Source organism: Perissodus microlepis, chromosome 6 (assembly GCF_051167445.1).
Source record: "Perissodus microlepis isolate ML-2025 ecotype Zambia chromosome 6, ASM5116744v1, whole genome shotgun sequence".
Classification (NCBI taxonomy): domain Eukaryota; kingdom Metazoa; phylum Chordata; class Actinopteri; order Cichliformes; family Cichlidae; genus Perissodus; species Perissodus microlepis.
The window spans coordinates 1,882,379-1,906,976 of record NC_140466.1 but is presented as its reverse complement, the minus strand read 5'-3'; the positions used below and the strand labels follow the sequence as shown (position 1 = coordinate 1,906,976).

The window sequence follows — 24,598 nt, the reverse complement described above, 5'->3', positions numbered from 1 at the left end:
TGATGATGATGATGGTCGAGCTACCCGTGAATGTGAGCGGAGCTGTTTCTAGCTGAGGTTCCAGCAGATAAACAGGTGACCAGATCATTCAGATGCTTCGTCTCCATCAAACATCTCAGAAACATATTTATGGCTCAAACCATCATTTATAAACAATCAGACTTTAAACTCAGTTCTGTATATTACTAGAAACCATCACAGCGAGCTGAGAACTGCAGCGATGCCCTCTCTTCCTGTTTTTGTTAAAATTCTAGCTCCAGTTTTCTCAACTGAAAGTGTCCAGTAGTAAATTTAGTGAGGCCAATGAAAAGAGCGCAGCGGTCAACCTGCAAGAAGTCAGAGCACGAGTCTCGTGCGTGCCGTTTCATTCAGTGATGCAACATCCATTCAGTTCAGCTGAATAAATCAGAGACGTCAGAATCAACGGGCAAAGCTACAAAGATATAATAAGCCTAAAGTATTCCCGAGAGCTGGGTGTTGGTGTTCGGGAATCTGCAGCAGATGTCAAACAAGTTCTGAGCACAACTCAAAAACAAACAGAAACACCATTAACAACACATGCATCCAATCAACAGGCAGCAAACACTCCAGCACGTCACAATGTAACAAAATAACACTAAATCTTTGTTACGGGCGCTGCCAACTGCTCAAAAAGAGCAGCGAGTAACAGCAACTGAGCTGTTTGTGTTTGTTTGCCCACTGAAGCATGGAGCCCAGCATGTGTCGCAACAGAGACGGAAAAGTGTTTGCAGGAGGATCCAGCGGGATTCTACATCCCATAAACATGCATCTGCAAATAAACTGCACGCATGCGTCTGTGCGTTTGCACGCTCCAGATCTCAGAGAGGGGGGGGGATGACACATTGAGGAAATGCTCCGTCCCAGCAGGCAGACTAAACATTGAGGAGGAAAGGGTCGCAACAAAACGAGAGCCGTGGCGTCCCGGGGGAGCTGGGAGGAATTTTCTGTGGTGCCAAAATATTGCAACCCCGTTGGCTGCAGTCTGGTACCATTTCACCGTGCTGCTGCCGCCACTGTGGTCTCCAAGGTTCCCAATGTGTGACTGGAAATGTGTTTATGTGTTCAGCACTAACTTGTGGATGATGTGATGAGAATGAACACAGAAGGAAACTAGAAAGGATGGGCTGTCCCCTGCACACGCAGACTGACGTTTATGTCTGTCAGTGTTTTATGAATGTAATAACGCCGTGTTTGTGTCAGCACTAACCTTCGACGGTCCTGGATGTTCCCAGATCCAAATCGTCTCTGGTTCCATTTTGCGAGTCGAGGTATGTGGCCGGGACCCAGCCCTGCTCCTCCGCTGTGCTGACGAACCACCAACCTGAGGAGACCACATTAGTGCTGTCAGTTAAGCCTGACGGATGTCGGTGAGCACACCAGCTCGGGGACAATTTGCACCAAAAAAGAGACGTTACTGGATACAGCCCACGTAGGGGTGGGAGAACAGCACGTCTAATAGGCTGCTCCTGTCTGTGTGAGTGTCAAAGGGACATCTAAAGGGAACTCGTGGCAGCTCAGAGTTTCACCTTCCTGGAAAGTGGTGTTCATTACTAAACCAGACAGTGAAAGACACAGGAGTGCTGGGAGTGCTGGGGCGAGGAGGAACTCATCACTGGTGGTTTAAAACAGCACTCGGTGACGCTGCTGAAGATCAACCTGCGAGGCCGTGTTGGGCTTTTAAAGACACTGCTACCCTTCACTGTGACTCACAGTGAAACATGCTGCGCTGCTGTTGTTTTGCAGTCGCCTGTAGTCCATGCATGGTTCATGCTGGTTCCTCCAACTGATGATTCAACCACACAAACAATGACAAACATCTTGAGGTCTTACATAATGTTTCATACTGTACAGCACAGAGTTCCTGGGTGATGAGCTAGGACACCGCGGTGTGCACCTCCCGAGTTCCCCTTTGTTCCTGCAGCTGCTGTTTAGCTTCTCTTTCACCTCCAGGTTTGGTTTGAAAAGCAGGATTTCCAACAGTAAACAGGAGTTTAAACCCTGTGACGATCCCCCAGAGGAGGCTTTAACCCTGTGAGCTAAACTTGGATCACAGGTTCACTGTGTGATAGAAAAGTCAAGCTTCGTATGAGATGAGCTGTTACTTTCGTGTTGAGCACCGGTGCCAGAGGAACATTACTTTCTTCATGGCTTGTTAGCGTCTACGATGCCGCTCAAGCTGACTGCCACGAGCTAGCTTGTAGCCTTTGGTGTTTACAAACAAAACGCTGGACAGGATTTCACTGGGAACGTTTTTGGGGGTTTTCCAATTTATATTTGGAAGACTTTGTGAAATATTTCAGGTGAAACAAAAAGCTGCTTTTGGTCCTGGTAAATCAGGAGTTACTGGATTCAGCGTTTGTGAACTGGGAACATTGGTGCCAAATTTTGTGCCAATCAGTCCTTTGTGGGCGTGCACATATGTGGTAAACAACAAAAGCCAACACAATTCATCACCAATCCCTCCGTGAAGTTCACCACATTTACCCAACTTAACTTAAAGCCACAGCAGAAACGTCACAAACTTACAGACCCTGGTTGGTCCATCTGCACAGGAGGACAGCCTCCTCCAAGAACGAGGTCAGAAACTTTCATGATTATCTACGTTTAACTCTCTTTCCTTCTGAGGCTTGAAAGGCTTCCACTCACAAATGGCCTAAATCATGGCGTAACATCACCCGTGGCGTTCCCCTCTTCACCCACACCCTGTGGCTGCACAGCAGAGATCATGTCTTGATTGCTACTGACGAATGAGAAGTTTGTGGTCACGTCTACGTTACGCTGTTACAGCGCTCGCTGAGCTGACTTGACACAATTGCAGAAACACATGACACATTGGGCGGCGACCAAAACCAAAAGAACCCAATCCATTTACATAGATCACAGTCTGACGGCTAGCATGCGTCTGTAAGCAAAGGCTGTCGTCAGACTGTAGTGACGACATCGAAAGCACCAAAACCCCGTTAGCCATCTAAAAGCAAGGAGACGTGGCTTCGTTAGTGTGCTGCATGGCTGCAACCCAACGTGTGATACATTCTTCCAGCCTATACAGGGACGACATGACGGCAACAGTGAGGTCATACGTGACAGCATTTCACTCCTTACTGTGGAAAGTACAACAATAGTGTGGATGTCCTGGGTCTGTCTGGTCTAATGTGAGTGTGCGCGTGCAGTGGAAGTGATAATGTAAAAGCAGTGGTTAGCAGTGGATATAAAGGAGCTAATAGCAACAAACTGTTTTTTTCTTTTCCCAAACGAGTCCAACAATTGAGTCATCGCTGCTCCGCTGTATTTACAGCCATATGGCTCAGCTCTCTAATGCGGTTGGAGAAGCCTGGGTGAATCAATTCATCACGCCCTTTTTTTATTACCCGGCACGACACCAATCACAATAATATGTGTTATGAATGATGCGGAAAATATGCACGCAACATAGAGCTGTATCATAGGGAAAGTAGCAGTAATGGCAATGAGAGGTAGGTGGTAGAAGTGAAAACGTGTGTTTGCAGCAACAGAGAGTGAGCATTGGTTTCAACTTCACAGCTCTGATAGGAAGTAATAGTCACAGCTAGAATTCAAATCATTTCAACGATTAAACTGAGCCTACAGTCACATCATTTGGACTAATGGAAAAACACGTCGCCACTGCCGGGAAAATCCACTCTTAGTTGTAGTTATGACAAAAATAATGCATTTTCCTCTACTTCAGGCTAAATGGGATTAAGTCATGATAAAGATACAGTCTTCTGGAAATTACTGGGTTACCTTATGTCATATTTTAGCAGTAAAATGAATGATTATTAGACCGCATTATACTCACAGCTTTTCTCTTATACAGAAAACAGGAAGCACGGTGACAGAATCAATACCCAGTGTAGCACTTTGAATTTAAATGATCGTCTCACGTAACAGAGCAGACATGATGCTGTTTAAGTCAGGAACAGCATGAATGGATGGAGGAGCAGCAGAAGCTAATGTGGGTTGCAAAGCGACTTGCAGGAAATGAGTCCAGGTTAAAGGTCAACCTGCTTGATTTCGATAAATATACACCAGCGGTCCCCAACCCCCGGGCCACGGACCGGTACCGGGCCGCGAGAGCTGAGGCTCGGGTGTGAAGTTTATGGTTTTCAGGCTTTTATCGTTAACTCAGTTTCCCTGGATCTTTTCCCGTGTTGTAGTCGTGCGTCTTATTTTGAAAGAAATGTTTATGCATTACCATAGCGACCAGAGAGCATTAAGGGGCAGAGAGGAGGATGTTACTCTCAGTGTTGTTGGTGCATTTCAGGAAGACGCTGCTAATAAAGTTACACAATTACACAGTGAATTTGTGTTTATTATTATATTTACAGAATACCACAGTTTCTGTCTCGGTTGTATAATTTTAATTTGTTGTATTTATCTGCCTTAAGGGCCGGTCCGTGAAAATACTGTCTGACATTAAACCGGTCGGTGGAGCAAAAAAGGTTGGGGACCGCTGCTCTACACCATCAGCGTGGCCTCATCCCTCCTTATACAAGCCCCGTGATGCCCGAGCCACCCTGACAGCTGACGTGCATCATAAAAACACCTTCTTCCAGCATGAACAGAAATTCCCCCACAGCAGGTCACGTCTCAGGGTGAACACAGGAGCTGATTCAACCTGAGGGCCGACAGACATGCAGGGGGGACGCACAGTAGCTCCAGTGTAGCTCATCCAGCCTGAGCTTCCTCGCAGTCACACTGGCTGTTTGTTGATGCTCTGAGTCCTGCAAACACACAGCAGTGCAGTGTGACTTTGGGAGAGGTCGGAGTCGACAGGGCTTGATATGAGGAGCAATCGCTTTCATATGTAATCCTATTAAATAAATCTGATACCATATATGGTCAGTGTTGCGAAACCCTGGGACGATTAAGATTTAAAATTTGAATTTAAATATGACTTTCTTTGTTTGATGTAAGCAGAATCGTTCTATTTTAGTGTCATGTTGTGCGTTTTATTTTCTCTTTCGCTGCAGTGTGAAAGGTCCACCTAGCAGAAAGAATAGCTTGGGCCATATGAAACACATTAGGCCTTTCATAGGCTGATTCATTGCGACTTTTAAAAAGCTGAAGAAGAATTGGAGCCACCTGTACCGAAGACAGCACGGAGACAAAAGCTGGAGCTTCTCTTCATCCCACCTGGTACCTGCTGGAAAAACAGAATCATAAATCTCCCACGCCAGCCGAAGAGACCGAGGTGACTGTTTGCCATCAACGGTGGCATGTGTGAGCGCCCCAGCTGACGCATATCGTATCTTACCTCCAGTAACTGAAGCCAATAGAAGCAGGAGTTTGAACAGAGACAGAAAAAGCAGGCGGCTGATCACTAAAACTAATCAAACACCTGCCAGATAAGACGCAAGAGCTTTGCAACATGAACATCTCTGCAGCATATCTCTGTCCGCAGAGACGATGGAAGGCTCGACTGATGCCAGAACCACGAGGACTGCAGGAGCCAAATGTGGGGAATTAAAAGCATGAAGAGTTTCCTCCAGACCGCTAAATAATAAAAACTGGCCCAGTGAAGAAAGCCAGACGCCACCACTCTTTAGCAGCACCGCTGATCAAAGCTGATGTTAGAACGTTTATTCGAGGTTTTAAAGAGAAAACAAAGAAAAATGAAAACTACAGCGTAGATATGAACAGGCTGGGAGAGTTCTGGGGTTCTTCAGCCCGTCTCACACATGCACATCAATACAAAACATCTCAAAGGGCAGAAACACACACGCGGCAGGCCCGGCCTCCATCGTGTGCACGCATGCTATCATAAGGCAAGCTTTTGATAGGGCCCAGTTCTCTAATAAATCCAGCTCAGGAGAAAGTGGGCACAGTAAAAACAGATAAATGAGGACCAGAAACACTGCTGCCCACCCTCACACACACACACACACACAACCTCTGCAATCACAAAGTGCTGAACAGCCTGCAGACAGAGCACGGGAAACAACACAGAGACACAGATGTGACTATAAGACACCAAATGAGAAAGACTGGGACAAAAACAGACAGTTTGCATCGCGGTAAACCTGAGCGCGTGAGAGCCGCCTGTGGACAGATTAGAGTTTTCACTGAAAATCTGTCTCGTAGGAGGAGATCTGGACCAGAGATCAGCAGCCAGACGGAGAAACTGTTCTCAGAGTCAATTAAAGCAAACTAGAACTTGTCCCAGCATATGTGTGGAATAAACTGTCCACGTCTGTGTGTGGAGGGCCGAAACACTCGAGAAGGGCTAAATGTGCACTTGCAGCAAGATGAGTGGATTTTTGTCCTCCAGGCATCCCACCCTCTGTGACACCTAAAGAGTGAAGTACTGGCAGCTACTTTAGAATGGAAATACTTCAAAGTAGGGCTAAAGTGGATTCAGGTGAGGATGCACACTGTGGAAAATTATCTCCTGAAAGTCGTTCCTGATGCTGCACAGAGCTGTACAAAGAAAGCTTTCAGGAAAAGTAGAGTTAAATATTCCAAACCAGAGAGGTCAGCGGTGCAGGATCCAGTCTAAGTGGTCAGAACACGATTTCTTCCGTTTTGGAGACAAAGTCATGGATGTTCATGACAACGCACAAGACCAGCCACTGAAAATGATCCCCGGACATCTACTTTTGGAAGCGATAATGCAAAATTTGTTCATTTTCTCTAGCATTAATCCAACGTTTATTGTGACACGTGCTTTCTGCTTCTCCGTCACTGTGTGAAGGATGCAGGTGGTGACATTTTAACTTGAATTTAACCTTGGAGAAGAGGATGAAGCCACGGGTGCAACAGTGTTGCCGTGAGCTATGAGTGCTGTGAGTTCAGAATAAACACGGCTGAGGTCGGCGTGTCGGGCTCTTCGGGATGCTTCAGTCGGACTCTGTGTGACAGTCTGACCCTCCGACTCGACTAATCATGTCCTGGTTGTGCTCCTGACCTGACGCGCTGCCTTTGGGCTCGGACACGGCACAGGTTCTTTCATTAAAGACTTTGATGAACAGCGATGATCCTCAGCAGGTTTACCCACGAACACTGCGCGAGTGTGAAGTCCACAGTTAAACTGCTGAAATGCACGAGCAAGCGCTCAGAGCAGGAAACCCAGGCCTAGCAGATGGTTATTATTCTTTCTATGCGTCAGAACTTTTGTTTGCACCTTCAATAAATAGATTCATTTCTCGTTTCTGGAGAGACATGGAGCTGTCGCCCTCTTCTTAAATCTGCCTACTGTACAGGGATTCAGGGATTGTGTCACCAATGAGCAGAGCAATCCCAGAGCTCCCCGAGTCCTCTCGACAGCTGTAGCGTGTGCCGTCTCTTTACCCAAACAGTAAAATAGAACCCGTGCAGCAGCCGCGCTCTCGTTTCTGCGCCCACTTACACGCTCCTGAGCGTCTGTCTGACAAACTACACCCAACTGTTCTGGGGATTTATGAGGCTATCAGAAACTAATGACTAATATTCACATAGATAGATTGTGCTGCCACACTTGCTGCCTGCCACATTTATACACAGACGCAGCACAAAGCATAAATATGGAGACAGCAGAGGGGCAGTAATTGGCGTTTCTTACAGCACTGGGCTCTAATTGGAGCTTCTAACTACACCAAACCTTGGCAGGCAATAATTGCCTTTTTTCCCCACAGAGGGAAAGTGGAGGTCACAGTGAACATAGTGGAACAGTAACCGGGAAGAGCTGGCTTATCAGTGACTGAAACGGGCCTGGGGGGGGCGCTTTGGAGGAACAGGAGATACACAAAGTTCTTAAGAGCAAAAGCGATAAAAAGAAGACAGAGGTGAGGAACAGAGCCAGAGCGGGAGGAGGAAAGTGAGATTAAAAGGGTGGTATGGGCAAAGACTGACCGAGGGAAGACAAAGGAGGGGAGCAGATGTTTGGCTGGAGCTTCAAAGCTCGAGTGTTTCATGCCAATTCCCCTCCAAAAACAGCACCTCACACTATCCTCTCACGTTCTCATTTTCTGGACCGCCGAACGCTCATCAGCTTCGACAAGGAGGTCTTTTATTAATGTGATATGCAGGGGTTACCTACGAGGTGACTGTCATTTTTGTTCGTTCCCTTCAGCTTCTAATTGGGAACAGATCCCCTGGAGAGCGGCGAGGACTGGAACGCAGTGCTGCTTTTCAGCATCGAACTACTTGCTTAGCTTTCTGCAGAGTTAGCAGGAGGAGAGATTCAAAGAATAGGAGAACAACAATTCTCGCTGCCTAAAACCAGCTGCACAATTAGCCACAGTGTTATCTTTACCGTGAACTGCAGCAGCTTCATAAATGAGATTAGCCTGAAGCAGTGCTTTTCTACCAGAGATTTTCATCATCATCATCCAAAAATATCCTTTTGATGCAGTCGACATGCTAAATGTTGGTGACTGAATGTTTCCAACTGAAACCCAGACCGTCCCCAGTTAAACCTGTGTACCTACACAAAGCTGGGATTCCACAGACTGAACTCTGTGAAGCTATAAAAGTCGTTAAAGAGAGAAAAAGAGTGAAGAGAAGAGCAGTGCCAAGAATCATCGGTGTTAATATCTGCTGCTTTATCCAAAAACTCTGAAATGCAGCACGAAACATTTCTGTAACAAGTGTCTGATCAGTATCCTTAAAACTTCCTTTAGCTCAAGCGCCAACAGTGAGCTCAAGCTACACACAGCATTTAGCATTCAGCACATTAAATACATTTGATTTTGTTTTTAGGGTCATTTTTTTGTGGTTTGTTACTGATTGGGATAATAAAGCATTCTGAAAGTGTAACAGCTCTAATTTGGCTCCTCCATTCGGTCCCTTTATAAACTGCCAAACCAAAATCACTGCCTGCTGGAAACATGCAGCTACTTCTACCTCTGCTGCTTGGTGGCAAAACTACTGCAGTAAGTACTGCCTGTAAAACTAGAGCTTCTGAAAGCCCAGCCACACAGGCAGAGAGCCCCTTCATCGACAGCTAACTGTTTCTAGTTTTTTATGTATAATTTTAGCTAGCTAATTTAACTGTTTATCCAGCATGTTTAGGCCAAAAATGTCATATTTGTCCATCCTGCTAGCTAGCAACCCAACTGCTACACATAGGGTTAGGGTTTGGTTAGCTAAAAAACAAAAACATAGCTTGTTGAAAGCTATAGCTAGCTTTCAACTGATTAGCCATACTTTTAACCAGCTATAGCTAGCTTTCAACTGGGACCGAAAGCTATAGCTAGCTTTTAACTGATTAGCCATACTTTTAACAAGCTATAGCTAGCTTTCAACTGGGACCGAAAGCTATAGCTAGCTTTTAACTGATTAGCCATACTTTTAACCAGCTATAGCTAGCTTTCAACTGGGACCGAAAGCTATAGCTAGCTTTTAACTGATTAGCCATACTTTTATCAAGCTATAGCTAGCTTTCAACTGATTAGCCATACTTTTAACATGCTATTTTTAATTATCTATGCTTTTGTCTAGCCTGGTTAAGCCACCCTGTCATTATACATCCTGCAGAAGTGTCCCAGCATTCAGTAGGCCAGTGTTTCCTCACTCGCCAGCTTCTTATTTAATTCTGTATGAAAGGTTTTTTTAACCTGAAACCTTTTTCCTTGTTTCACGGAGTTACTTGATTACTCGGCCTACTATTGTCTGTTCCAAGAACAACATTAAGGTTATCATGATAACTTTTGAAAGTCAGCTTACACTGGAGTAAAATCCTTCCAGAAACTTCCCCTCCACCCATCTCACTAATGACTTAGCACAGTACATTTAATAGACTGAAACTTTGCTATGGAAATAACTAGAACCTACTTTCCCAATCTACAGGCTTACATCATACATCCAGCTCTCAAACCTTCACGGGGTTAATGTTTCATATTCAAAGCATAGATTTCACATGGTGTGTCACTTTAAAGCACTTCAAAGCTAGTCTCAAAAAGAGTATAAAAAAGGGCACCCAATCCTCTTAGTGACAAATGTCAAGGTTCTGGTCTTTACTGATGAGCAACGGTGGAAGCATTACATCCCAGTTTGAAGCTCATGTTACCTCCTGGAAGTCTTCATAAAACTTGGGGGTCTTGTGACTGAGCCGACTTGTTACAAGTGAAAGGGGATAGCTGGCAGCAGGAACGTCAATAACCATTTTTGGTCAAACATCACGATCAGTGGAGTGAGGCTAAACCTCTGCACTGATCGTGTGTTAGCATGTGTTCACCTCCACCCCCTGAAGGTGGCCAGCTTCAAGTACAGCAGCTCCTCTGAGCTTCCAGTATTCCCAGTCTCTCTGAGCTCGACTCTAAGAAGTGACTGAAGCACTTTAGCGCCTTTTTACTGCCTGAGGGTGAAGCTAGCTAATGCAGCCAAGCTAGGGTGTAGTGAGATGATAGCACACCATCTTCTGGATAAACCACCTTGTTTAATGCTGGCTGTCAGTATTAATGCTCGCCCGCAGCGTGCTGTCCGAAACAGCCTTTTTCTGATCCAGAACATCCTCCGAGTTAGCCTTGGCACATCTTAATTAACGACATAATCTACAACTGAAGGCCTAAAGCAACGGACATGTCAAGCTAGGTTAAATACAAAATGTTTAAGAGGCTTTCATAAAGTTTTTATTTCACAATTTGGCACTTTGGTGATTTTTATGACCCACAGTGGTACATTCAATATTTCCAGTGTAACATTATTGGATATATTTATTGTGTCTTTCCTGTACTTTCAGTGGGGTTATTGATGCAGTTCTGAAAGCTACGTTTCTTTTATAATTGCTCATAAATCTAAACCACAGTTGTGAGTAAACATACAGTATCCTTATACAAGGAGCAGAGCCTTCAGGGGCAGGTGGAGCGCTATTCTGGCAACTGCAGAAGAAGAAGAAATTAAATCCATTCAGAGACATTTTTCATCCAGCAGTCCGGTGCAAATTAATAAATTATTGCACAGCCGAAAGTTAAGGCTTGCCCCAAGTTAACAGGAGCATTTAATGTAAATGATCTAATGCTGAGGTTTCACTCAGTGTGTTAGCTCATGGCTCTCTCTTTATGAACCTCGCTGAGGACAGGGCTTTGGAAAGGCGTCATGGGCTAGTCTAAGTGCTGCCATTCTTACCAGCTCCCCTGGGCCCACGGAAAGGTGTGGTGGGAAAATGGTGCCAAAACTTCTGGCGTTGACTCTCGGTCCAACAGAATTTTAGCAGCTGACAATAATTCAACATAACTAAGATGTGGCATCAGTATTTCCATGTAGACTTCAGCTTTATGACAGAAACTGCTGTAACTTTCTTAAACGGAGGATTAGTATTATCTGAGAACACAGCAGGAGGTCATACTCTACGAGGTGCTGAGTCAAGACCAGAGAAAAAGAAGCAAAGCTGTCTAATCTCTTAAAATCAACTGTGACAAAATGTTCTTGAACCCTGGCAGTAAGCAAGGCCAAGATATTTGGGCAAATGGCTTCTCCGGCTGGTGGGGCTTGGGCGGCACACTAACCCAAAGAATCCTGTTTGCAGTTTAGAGTCAAGGTCCTGCTGGTACATCCATTAGTCTCGGATGATGAAACAGGGGGAAGAGGGGTGTTTTTCTCCATATACTCTCTGTCTGCCCACAGAGAGGAAGGCTAGTCGCTGCAATTCAGAATTCACTGTCAAAGATCTCAGAAGGTGACGAATTAATCTTCTGAACACTCTTCATCTTTATTCTGTACAATTTTCACATCATTTCTGAACTTGTTGGCCATTAGACCTTAAAGAAATTAGAAAATGAAAGAAGAATGGGAGGGATTACACGAAGCAACGGTCATGTTTAAGACCCTACGCCAACATGTAGCTGGATTTGGGTAAAAAAAAAATGTGAATCCATCATTGAAATCAAGTCCATGATCTAGAACAGCCTGATGCAGAAACCTGGTATTTAGAGGACATAAAGTCAGCCCTGATACCAACAGATCCAAGCATAATTTAACCAGAAACAATTAACCCGTGGAGTCATAAAAAGTCTGCCAAGCAGGCACTCGTTTTGTAGAGGTGCCTGGAGGAAAGCTGTTTGTTGGTCTACCATTACGGACCAGACTGAACTGTGGTCTCCTCAAACCATAATGACTGCTGTGTTCTCATTAGCCTCCTCCTGTGGTTTTAAATGAAACTCATTGACTCTTTGTATCTGCTGGACTGATGGAGTCTGGTACAGATGTCCACAGCACCAGTGGACGGATCATCAGTTCTTTAGCAATGCTTTGAACTGTTGTCACGGGCAACAATAAATGTCCAAACTCCAGCTCTGCTGTGAAATGTCTCAGCGTCGTGATGAAATGTAATCAATTCCATGTTGTTTCCCTAGTTTCATATAAAATGCAGATAAACAGACTGCAGGGATGTTTGTCACTAGATCTGGCAAATCTAGGCAATCCTCGACTTCTCTTCTAGCCCCATGACGCAAGATCGACACATCTATGACTTACAAGTTATGACATTCACAAGATTTTTACGTCGGTTTACGCTGACGTTGAGGTCAAAGTCACTGAGATTCAAACTCGTTTGAGAATTTTAGTAGATACACTTTGGCATCAGTTTGAAGCTCCTGTGTCACCTCGTTCTCGAGTTATCACATTGACAAACTTAGGTGCCCACACCACCCATGCTGGGAGACAGCATACCCCGTCAGCCTTTTGGTGGCAGCAGGTGGCTAAAACGCTGCCACAGCGAGCATGTCAATATGCTCACTGCTGTCGCTGAGTAAAAACTACATTTTTGTATTACAAGGTCTTTTTGAGATAAGAAGATACCTGCTTAATCTCCATGGCAAAGTCCAGGCAGACAAAGTCACAGTAAAATACTGGATCACCACAGGATGCCAGAGCAGCTTGAGTACACGATGACAGTGATTCTCTGGGACTGCTGTGGCAGGACGAGCTGGTGTTTCGATCATCCTCATCAAATTCCCTGAGATCCCTCCAGGCCAGACATGCTTCATCATAACCAACAGGGACCAGGAGAGTGGGTCAGGGACCAGGAGACTGGGTCAGGGACCAGGAGAGTGGGCCAGGGACCAGGAGAGTGGGTCAGGGACCAGGAGAGTGGGTCAGGGACCACTTTTTTTGATCACGCACCAGCTATAACGCAGGTCTGTGACTAATTAAAAACACCAGCCTTCCCTCTCTGTCCCTTCACATCACTGCCTCCTCTTACTCCGACACATCATATAATTTAACTAGTCACATATGCAGATATATTTTCTCCAGCTGGAACATTGCCTCTCCAGACACTGAATGGTTCCCATGTCCAGACCAGAGGGAGAGATCCCGGATGGTGGCCCAGACCGACTCTATCCCTCACTCGGGGATGATTCTGGTTCGCCCCATCCCCCTGATGCTTCATAAATCTGTTTTTACTAGATTAGCAGCTCCTAAATTGTAAGATACTTGTTCAGTGATACACAAAGCGAGCTGCATGCACACCACCTCACAGAGCTCATGACTTAACCAGTTTCCAGTCTGATGACCGAGCTTGTCGACACTACAGTGAAACAGCTGGGTCTTGACTTGTAAGGCCAATAGCTTCTCACAGAGGCAAAAATAAACGACATCCGGCTCCACGGTTGAACCCGTAATTATGTCAGGTCAAGCCTGCAGACACTTGAAAAACCCGACTGAACCCTTCTCTGCTGGAATAAATAAAAGCAAATGCATAACAACATGTGCGTCGAGTGTGCAGAGAAAAGAAAATGTGCATGTGAATGAAAAAGATCAGGTACACAAAAGGATTTCAACATTTCCTGGAGAGGATCAGAGGATAAAATACCACTCCACTGACACGCATTAAAAGAAAATAAGCTGTAACTAACAGCCCCACTGTCAGTGTCTTTGCATTGAAGACAGAACATAAGCACATCGGACCAGGAGGCTGCAGGAAAGCCTTGAAAAGCAGGAAGGGGGTTGTGGGATATTATTCGAGCTCTCAGATGTGTTTGCCTTGGCATAGTCTCCAAGTGATGTCACCATCATCATCATCACCACCGTTGCTCCACTTCCTTGGCTCAGCAGATGACGACAGCGCACACATCCAGCTCTGAGACGAGAGTTCCCGAGAGCTCAGAAGCCGCTCCTATCGCTCCGAGTTCTGCATCCACGCTGCTTTTAAACACGCCTGGTGAGCAGCTGCTGTCAGGCCTCATGCACAGAAACAGGATCACAGGGAGAAACTACTGTGCAACTTGAGCCAACATGAATATTCATGACATAAAACGTCCAGCGATGCGTGCGCCTAACACCAAACGGTGCCTGCGATCAAAGTTATGTGAGAAGAGTCGAGAGTTTCTAAGAACACTTGACATTAATAACTGGTTTTTATTCTTGTTACAGTTTCAGCTTTGAACGATTATGAAAACAAAAACAAACTAAATGAGTCCTTTTTTCTTTCATGTGCATCAAGTGAGCGAGGAGTCAAGGAGCCATTGGTGATAAAAAGGAACGACCATCGCGGGGGTCTGAGGGAAGTCTGCGGTGCGCTCGTTATGCAAATGAGCTCTTTGTAAGGTTGGAGGAACCTGAAGAAGTCATTTGGATGATGATGAAATGTTTCACCCACCTCTAAACTCTAAACAGTTCATTTACTCAAAAACTTTTAGAAAAAGTCATAAAAAGTTTGATCAGGTGAGATTTTCACCGCACGCCACCTACGTATGGACTGGCTGTCAGACCTGGAAACATCGAGTCACTGCAGGGATTGTACAGTCAGCTGAGCCCGTGTCCCACCACACGCTCACCTTTTCCAGCATTACTTGCCTTCATGTATTTACATTATCTTTCAAGTTCAAAGGAATGTCATGTTGTCAAAAAATAAAACTGTTTTTGTCCTACACGATATTTCATAACATCATAAACAAAGCTGCAGTTCTCTCGACTTCCTGAGCCTCATCGAGACAGAACCGGCTTCCCATGCGACGCCTTCACTCTCTCTAAACTTCCCATGAAAATCGTCTCATTTATGCTGATGTGTTCAAACTGCAAACAAACAAAACGCCAAATAAACAAAAATGTGAAAAATGTTGAGCTGCAGCCTAAACGGACTCAATAATGCACGTAATCACTCGAAGATGTGCGAGCTCCGGATATCTCAAAGAGTATGGACTCATGTGTAATCAGAGTACAGATAAGAGCTGAGAGACGCAGCGACGTGCTGTGTCTGTGCCAGAGTTTCTGCTGTGAGTTGTGCAAGCTGCTGGCTGTCAGTGGCTGTTAGCACGGAAAATCAGATCCAGCTCCGAGGTCGCTAAACAGAATTCCAACGGGGGGAAGGCAAGGTAGAGCGTGGAGCGTCTGCTGATGAAGCAAACTCTGTCGAGGTGGTGTGTGCGCACACATATGATTACTGGACATTCCTGTCCACAAACCCGACTTCTCAGAGCCAAACAGCACCTCCAGGTGGTGCCAAGCCCAGCCAGGAGAAGCAGGAGGCAGCCGTGTGTATATAACAGGGTTTTAAAAGGAGGAAACATAATCAAGAGGACAGGAGACAGCATCCAGAGAGGCGCTGAGTGAGCGTGGTTTTGTGTGTTTATGCCACTGTACAAACAGGAAGAATCAAACTAAATGTCAAGCAGTTCAAAGCGTGTGCAGCTTTTGGGAAAAACAGCACTTTTCCCTTTGTTTTCAACACAACACCTGTGAGCTACGATGTTTGGTTGTAGATCTAAGTCAGCACTTGATGCTTGGCATGTAAACTGAGAGCAAAAAAAAATCCACTCACCGCTTTCGCTCTTCTCGATCACGTCCACCGTCTCGCCGGCCTTCAGGCTGATCTCAGAGTTCTCCTGCCGCTCGTAGTTGGCCACGGCTACGTACTGCTCCAGCACCATGGGCTCCGAGCTGTCAATCCCTGAGGGGAAGAAACAGGCCGTCAGCCACCTGCCCGCCGTGGCACCCCGCGAACGCCCGCCGCAACCAACCGCGCTGCCGCCGCGCGCCCGGTACGTCTCCATCGGGCGAACCCCGCTCCCCGCCGCTGTGCGTCCCTGCCCAATCAGAATGCGACCACACGACTTGGCTGCATAGTCCCAAACGTCTGGCCATACAGCTGACTCGACCCTTGGCCCGCAGCGAACGACCGAGGAGCATCGGAAGGAGTCAAAACACAAGCGAAGAAGCAAAGGGAGAAGTTTGTAGGCGCTCCATCTGACATCTACAGAGGATCCATGACCTGAGGCAAACTCCCAAATCCAAAAAGGAAAGAGAGAGAAAAAAGGGGGGAAAGAAAAAGGAGAAACAGCAGAGCTGCTAACGGTCTGAGGGGAAGACTGGGGAACGAATGAGTGGAGGAATGGTGAAGTTTCCCTGTGGAAAATCAACAGTGCGGTTGAGAGGAAAGGCCTCCCCTCCGCCGCCTCTGGGAGCCAGCCGTTGGACGGGGGAGTCTGAGGGGGGGTGAGCACACCAATCATAGCAGTCGGCACTGCTGGCCTTAAATAGAAACATATGAGGCGACTAGAGAGAGAGAAACAGAGGAGGAGGCTGGGTCCATGTTTACGTGAAACAAAAGAAGAAAGAGTTGCAGTTGGGTTAACCCGCTCTGTTTTCTCCCTCCGCTCCAGTGTTTAACCTCTTAGACGCCAGCGCTTTACTCACGTCACATGCTGCCTATCAGAAACGCTTATTTGCCTGTTTGGCCACAGGGAGGTGACCCCATGCAGACTCAGATGAACTTGACTAGCAATTACTCCACATCCTGTTGTTCACAGAGACGCTTTAGCGAGAGTTTCAGGAACCGAACGTTAATGCAGGAAGTAAAAATAAACAGGTGCTGTGGGGCCAAAACACTATAAAACATACACTTTTCAAACTGGTCCAATAACCGGACCCTTTGAGGTCATTACTGGTGATAACTCCTACCCTGAACTCCAAATGCCTCAATTTCACTAGATTTTAGCGAACAAAATGAAAAATTCATTCATTTCTGCCACATATGTGATTTATGGTGAAACAGCTTCAGCAGCTCCTCTGGGAGGAGATGAGACACGAGCCAGTCGAGAGACATCATCGGGGTCTGCCCCGGGGTCTCTGGACACCGCTTCTACATCTCAAAGGTGTCATCAATGTGGAACAGCCTCAAACTCCCCTTCTTTATAATGACCACCAGGGGGCGATACCATTGAAGAAAAAGCCTTGGAAGACTTTTCTGCTGAGCCTATGGTCACGTATTTGGGATCATATTGAATAAAAAACTTAATTAAGGCCACTTTGTAAATCCTGACATTGGCAAACAGCTTGTGATCGAAACCGGATGTGCTGAGTGCCCCCCCCCCCCCCCATCACGTCTGGTTTTAAAACCCCACGATGACGATTCTTAAAAGACTCACGTTGAGTCTTCAAACCGAGACTTCAGAAACCAGTGGATGGTATCACAACAGCTAGATCCAACTTTAATCCGTCTACAGCAGGAGTGGGACCTCCAGGCCTCGAGGGCCGGTGTCCTGCAGGTTTTAGATATCACCCTGAATCAAATGATTCGTTCATTAGCAGGCCTCTGAAGAACTTCAGGACATGTTGAGGAGGTCATTTAGCGATTTAAATCAGCTGTGTTGGATCAAGGACACATCTAAACCTGCAGGACACCGGCCCTCGAGGCCTGGAGGTCCCCACCCCTGGTTTATGTGTCCTCTCAGGAGTCCAGGAGGCAGTCAGATGATGGAGTAGCGATGCTGCTCGCCGCCTGTCCTGAACAGCCGAACTCCTCACCCTATCTCTAGGGGAGAGTCTGGACACCCCAGTGGGTGTTAACTGTTAAGGTTAACTGTCTTTAGTCCTGCAGTACACAGAATACAGCTAGCATTGAAGCATCTTGGAAAATGTTAGGCATTTAGTGCTTTAGTACGCCTAAAACACAGTTAAGCATCTTCGCATGTGAAGCAGAACTGGCATCGAACACCTTGGAATGCTCATAAATTTACTTCACCATGGGTGAGGGCGGGAATTCCACTTTAGCATCTCCTCCAGCAGGATTAATGTGTGAGTAAGTAAGCAGCGTACGTGGAGGACGCAGTCAAAGCCAGCCTGAAGTAATAAAGCAGCACAGATCCAGCTATTTAAAAGCTTTACGCTGCGGTAATGGCAACCACGCCTTGCTGAGCAATAAAGACCGCTTTCCTTCTTCTTCGATATTCCAGAACTGATTGCAAAACATTCCTTGTCTAAGTTAATAATGTTTGAGAAAGTTTTACAATTACTTTTTGTCCCTAAGCAGCACTTTGACAGTTTTAAGGAACAACTTTTGATATCTGAGCCTCGGATACGTGAAGCTACACGAAGCTACGCGCTTGTATACTGTCAGGAGAAATGTTCTCAGCTGGAACATCAGCTGTTGTTCTTCTTTGGTCGCCCTCACTCATCATTCCTGCACTCCCACAGTTAACGGAGCTCAGCGGCAGCGATCAAAACAAATGTGAAAGATCAGACTTGACACCTTATTTCACACCAATGCACTTCATGCACCACATGCAGGCCTGAAGTCCACGTTCTGCAGCCAGCTGCTTTATGACTCCAGCAGCTCTATCCATCCGGAGATGGATGAGAACGCTGCAGACAGAGAAACTGAATTTAAGCGGATGGGTTGGGGGAAAGAGGGGGAGCATGCAAAGCAGATGTTGAGAGAAAGCTGAAGTGCGAAAAGAAATAAACCGAAAACCTAAAAGGGATGCAGCTAGCATGTCGCGCGAGCACAGCAGCGCATGCATATCTACCTGAGGCCTCTTTCCTCGGGCTGTCTGTAAAGCCGTACATCCACACTGCAGACGAGGAGAAGGAAGGAAAGAAGCAGAGAGAGATTATTCAGTTTGACGGCATGCAGAAGCAAAACTATGTTGCAGCACGCCGCTCTCACACCCACTGAACACGAAATAAAACGTGGCACAGATAAGATCCTTTCACATTTAGCACCGGATCCAGGAATGACACACCAGCTCCACTTCTCGCTACACCCATCCCACCCCCGTTTCATCTTTCTCCATTTCTTCCATCGCTGTGTGAGGAATGTCTGAGGGGCGTGAGCCACTTCTAAAGACGTTCCCGTCTCCACACCGAAAACACCAGCAGCCCCAAACCAGGAAATTAAACGCAATGCATCAGAGGAGACGGGGAGGTGCGAGCATGACACAGCTACTACACTGTGATGACTTAAAGCGTCGTCTCGAACCAGACCAAACTCAAAGAAGCACGTCAAAGTCATAGCAAGGATCAAAGCGTGGAGGCGCCTCCACAACACTAGAAATGACGCAGCTTATTTAACCCAACGGCAGAGGCCTAAATGCATCTACAGCACCTCATCTGAAGCTCAACATCTGAAGCGTCTCGTAGTTCTGGAAACAGTGACTGTGCGGCGTGCGGCTGAGACGCAGCCCTAACCCGACCCCAGCGGATCGCTGGTGACCCGGCCGATGGCAGGCTTCTGTTTCGGGGCCAAATCGGTGAAGATGTTTCATTTGAACACTAAAGAATAAACACGAGGATAAACTTATGTATGTGGAGCGTTGTAGTATAAATAAGCTGAATATCAAACAGGGTAAACGAGGCTGACGAAACAGTGTTTCTATCAAAGCTGTGGAAACGAGCATCAAACGAGCATTTCTGACAGGTTTACACTCTCAAATAAAACGGCAGACAGTGAGTGTGGAGCGCACTACAGGGAGTCGTTCAGGACACCAGCACACATACAAGCAGTGAATACTCCAACCACATCATCTGTTTTCTGCAGCACACAATGCTGACGGCAGCAGACGGCTGAGCAGGTTCTCAGACTTCTGTAAGATGGGAAAAGCTTAAAGCCAGAAGTGTTAAATATCTTTGATACACTGGAACAAAAACGTTCAAGAAGCCAAACAGAAAAAAGGTTTGTGCTCATGTTTTCTGAGCGAACAGCAGTTTAAAGATGATCAAAAGCAGGTCTTTATCAAATAAAGCACAGCAGAGTCCACATTTAAATTCAGCACTGAGGTAAACGGACGCTCTGATTCGCGGCAGTACTGGGCGCCGTCCCTGTCGTGAGGCCGCGGCTCTCCTCCGTGGACTCACGTGAGATAATAAAAGCTAAATCCCCTCTCGTCGTCCTCCTGAGCCTCGGGAGCTCCGGTGGATTGAAGTTAGCCCCACAGGGAGGGATACGGCTGGTCCCAGGTCAGCCAGGGTCAAACCCTACACACTGACAGTCTACCGTTATTATTCCCCACCCGCCGCTCTCAGAGCCGCTCGCAACATCTGAATGATATTAGCTCTGCTCTCCACCCTACGTCCTCCACACTAACCCTCTCCCCCTTCAAACAAACACGCACACGGACACTTAATTCTTTTCAGGTTTGGAAGATGATGCCACACACCAGCCGACCCGGCAGCGTTTCCTCTGTAATTTTCCTGCATTTCTGACCCCAAACGTCTACATTACCCAGCAATTAAGAGTCAGAAGTGACGTCTCTGAGGTCCTTTTCTCTCTGCTTGGACTGAAGGGGCCTATCAGCTGTGTCCAGTTTTTCTGTCAACAAGTTGATGATAAGTACAAAAGTTGATTTTGCTGACAATACAGCACATCCTGACAAATCAGTCCATCAACAAGATAAACGCGTTGCCTGAGGACTGTAAGGACTACAGCATCCAGCATGAGTGCATATCTGTACAACTTTTCTGAAGCACCACAGGAAGCACGAACGCTTTGATTGGAAATCTCAATATGATGCATTTAAATTCCCCTAAAATCTGCGTCTGATTTGCTGCTGATGTTTGTAGTGTCCATGTAACTATCAGAGAGAAGAGATTTTCAACCAATTTATAAGAAAATGGACTGAAAACATGATCTGCCACAAGAGTAAAAACAGGAAATAATCTTATAATGAAAGTTGAAGTTCATCTGGACGTAGTGTTTTCGCTGCTGTGCTGTGATCGCCGTCGTGTTGCATGAACCAGTTCAGGCTTTAGCTGACAGACAGACGGCTTCACGTCTGTGTCATACTTTGGTAAACAGAAGCGTTCAGCGTCTACTGAGCGACTGCTCGGTGCCCAAACCATCATCCCTCCACCACCGTGCCACCGACAGCTGGTGTGAGGAGTTTCTCTGACCTTGGACCTGAATGCTTCAGACCAGCAAACTACCAAAACTGCCGTGATCGTCACGCTTCTTCACCATCAGTCAACCAAACACGTCTGAGTAGCAGCACCTGCTGAAAGCTGCACGTGGCGTCAACACCGACGCTAGCTCTGAGAGTCTGCACAGTGGTACCTTGTGCTAAGTGCTGATGTCAGTTAGCCATTGATGTGACAATGCTAGCAGCTACAATGGTTGGCATGCGCACCGCTGCAGTTTAGCATGCTAACGTTTGCATTTCAACATCAGAAGAAAACACAAGGAAAGCTACAGCTACATTCCCACACAGCACAACTGAATACAAGAATGTGTCAGTGATTAATGTCTCAGTCAGTCATTATCTACTCAGGAGGTCGAAGCTTTGGGGTCAGATACAGAGCATGAACCTAACTGCACACAGCTGGGACCCACTGGTGCTGAACTGGTGCTGAACACAGAGTGGAGAGCAGGCTGAGCCTGTCGGGGGGAGACGGAGCCAAAGACACTTATAATGGAATATTTAATTTGGGTGGAGTACGCGAGCATTTTCGCTGCACTTTTAAATATTTATCAGATAAGCAAAGTCCATTAATCCCCATTAAAAATGTCAAAGTGAAGCTCCAGCCTTACCTCTGAAAAGTCATTACACAGCCAGCCAGCGCTGCACTACCACAGCAAGGATACACCATCACCCCGTCACCAAGACAAAAGGGACCAGTAACAAATCACAGAAACCAGCATCGATTCGGGGACGCCGGCACTAACAATGTCACACCGCGGGCAAAACCTAACTCGTATTGATGCCACGCTTAGCGAGGAGAGACGCCGAGTCTGACTGCGACACAAACATCAGAGACAAACGACATTTGTGTGCAAACAACACGAGGAGGAGACGCGTGAAGGTCAAACTCCACTGAAACCCCCCGATCTCAGCGAGGAGCTCAAATCACATCTGCCCACAAAGGGCGCCATCGCTTCAGTCCAAACTCTCCCCAGTCCACCCCGGCTCGCCTCCATCTCAAACATCACCTCCTCCAATTTTAACTGAGCGCTCCTCGGGGACGAACTCTCGCCGCTCCGTATGACTGGATCTGCAAAGCCTCGTGGATGCAGCTCGAGAAGACAATGATCATTTTCAGCTGAAGTCGACCCAGCACTGTGCTGACATCATTACTGCTTCAAACAGGTGCTCAGTGTGACGTTAGAGGAGGCGTCAACAAAAACAAGAGTTTTATCGTTACAAAGTGGCAGCTAATGGAGCATGAAAGTGTGTGTGTGTGTGTGTGTGTGTGTGTGTGTGTGTGTGTGTGTGTGTGTGTGTGTGCTGACAGAGCTCCTGATGTGCAAACAGCAGCCTGAGATGGACAGCTTACATGCAAACTGCTCAACACTGACTGTAAAACTGTTAAATGACTTTCTACAGTCACTGCTTGTAACACACACACACACACACACACACACACATCAGTACGCTGTCACGTCTGAAATCTTATCTCTTGCGCCACGTAAACAAACACGCTCCTGCCGCACAGCTGCGCCTCCCTCCTCCGCCCGCTCCGCTCACACGGAGGAGTACGAGCCGCGCTCCCTCAAACTGACGATGTTTAACTCACACGTGTCCGCCTGATGTCCGAGAGATCTGCAAACGACCGCGTCAGCGACACCCGCTGACTGTTCATCACGTCTGTGGCCTCTGACCTTCATCGTGGGGGATTACGTGCGCTAAACAAGCGACGCAACTTCCATCTCATCTGTTGTGAATTTGTGTAGTTAACATTACACAATCAGTTTACGTCTGTTGTGAGAAACATCTTGTGTTTTTGCAAAAAGTGTTTTGATTCGGGGGAAGTGACAGATGCACCGCCGCCAACGGTTTGTTTCAAATTAACAGGACGGCTGTTGGCAGATTCAAAAAACATCATCTCTGCACACAGCAAACAAAGGAAGGCCAAACACAATAATGTGGCAACAGACTAAACCTGCCTATGATTTCACAATGTGAAGGCCAGAGAATAATAACCAGCACTCAGACTGGTTTCCTGTAAGCCTCACGTGGCACAAACCCTCCATCACAGATGAGCATCTGCAGCTGTCACCATTGATCAGCTGTTCTCTTTCCATTGTGTTCTTTCATCTTATAAACGATTAAACAACAATGATAAGAATCCAATTTTTACTTTTACCAACACAAAGCTGTGCTTTATGTCTCGTTTCTGGAATAAATGAAGGACTAGTTCTTCATTTTTATGTCCTGTGTTGTTGGAAGTTCAGAGGGAAACTGAAAGCCTCAGCAGATCGTCCGTCTGTCGTCTGCGCAGCACAGCGACAGCCAGGGTCTCCTAATCAGGCTAATTAGTGCAGACGACAGAAAACAGGAGTTACTGCAGACGCCTGGTGTTGGTGGAGAAAAGTCAGGTCAGAGATTTGTTCAATATGACATCCAGTGAGCCGAACAGCCCTGCAGGAGTCGGACATGAAAAACCAGAGAAGAAAAAACTGAGCTGAACACGTCTGAGCCTGAGTTTGATTAATGACTTGATTGATAATAATAATAAAATAAGCAACTGTTCAAAAAGTAAAGCGTTGAATTAGCCAAAGGTATCGACTAATACTATAGGCATGAATATATTGTTAGCTAATAATCAATGAAATGTGTTAAGCTGAAGGTATGGCTAGCTGTTAAACTGTTAGCCAGCAGTCGGGAGTACAATGCTAACAGTAAGCTAACATTAGCGGTGTCCCAATTCCTAGGCCGCATCCTCCTGTGGACCCGGCCTCCGCGGTCTACGTGGGCCGTGAAACTGGACGGTCTAGCCTTCAGAATTACGTCACCGCTGTCTCGGTGGAGTTTAATAAACTCGGCCGTCTGCTAACAGGACACTGGAGTCAACTCTCGATCACGTGACACTTCTGCTGAATCAGCTGTGTGAAAACTGTAACTTTAATCTCAGCTAAACCGATTTACTCAGGAACAAATGAAACACTGAAAAAAGTCAAACAATAACATTTTTAAATTATCTAAGTGACTCATATATCATGTTCAACCCGAGTAGGGAAAGACTGCGCGGGGGGGGGGGGGAGTTCGCTGTTATCACCGGCTCGAGTGACCTTTGACCTCCCAGCTAGCTATCGAGCTGGTGGGTAACAGACTTCTCCAAAAACATTGGACCAATTTTGCAAATATGTGATGTCTTGATAAACCGAGCAGATATTTGAAGCTTACACAGCCACATTCTCGCCTGAAAATATCTTAAAAGTTTATTTTGTGACCCAGAAAGATTAATAAGAGTAACATTAAAACTAAGTAGCTGCCGCCATTGTTGGAAACTGGAATTGGCTGGGCCACGCTATGAATTCTGGGATATGGTGGGCCACGAAGGACACACCCGACCCATCCTTCAAATCTGGGGAAATGAAGGACGCATTTGTCGCTGCATTTGGAGTCTTTGAACTGGGACAGCCTTCGTCGCGTCGTAATCGGCCTCAGGAGGACGCAGCCTACGTTTTGGCACAGAGCTATTGATGGAC

The 24,598-nt window shown here is 46.5% G+C and overlaps 1 protein-coding gene across 5 annotated transcripts in view; it reads right to left on the bottom strand.

The window, feature by feature from the left end:
* sh3pxd2aa (SH3 and PX domains 2Aa) overlaps positions 1-24,598 on the bottom strand; it is a 100,838-nt gene that overhangs the window by 21,824 nt on the left and 54,416 nt on the right. For 3 of the 5 annotated variants that reach the window (XM_084930158.1, XM_084930156.1, XM_084930159.1), the window contains exons 7-9: positions 18,705-18,749; positions 15,719-15,847; positions 1,229-1,342 (exon numbers count right to left, since the gene is read on the bottom strand). In XM_084930158.1, the coding sequence (XP_084786284.1) occupies positions 1,229-1,342; positions 15,719-15,847; positions 18,705-18,749 (288 nt within the window). Of the gene's footprint in view, positions 1-1,228; positions 1,343-15,718; positions 15,848-15,917; positions 17,400-18,704; positions 18,750-24,598 lie in introns of those variants that run through there. The other 2 variants (XM_084930160.1, XM_084930157.1) reach the window with 2 other exon arrangements.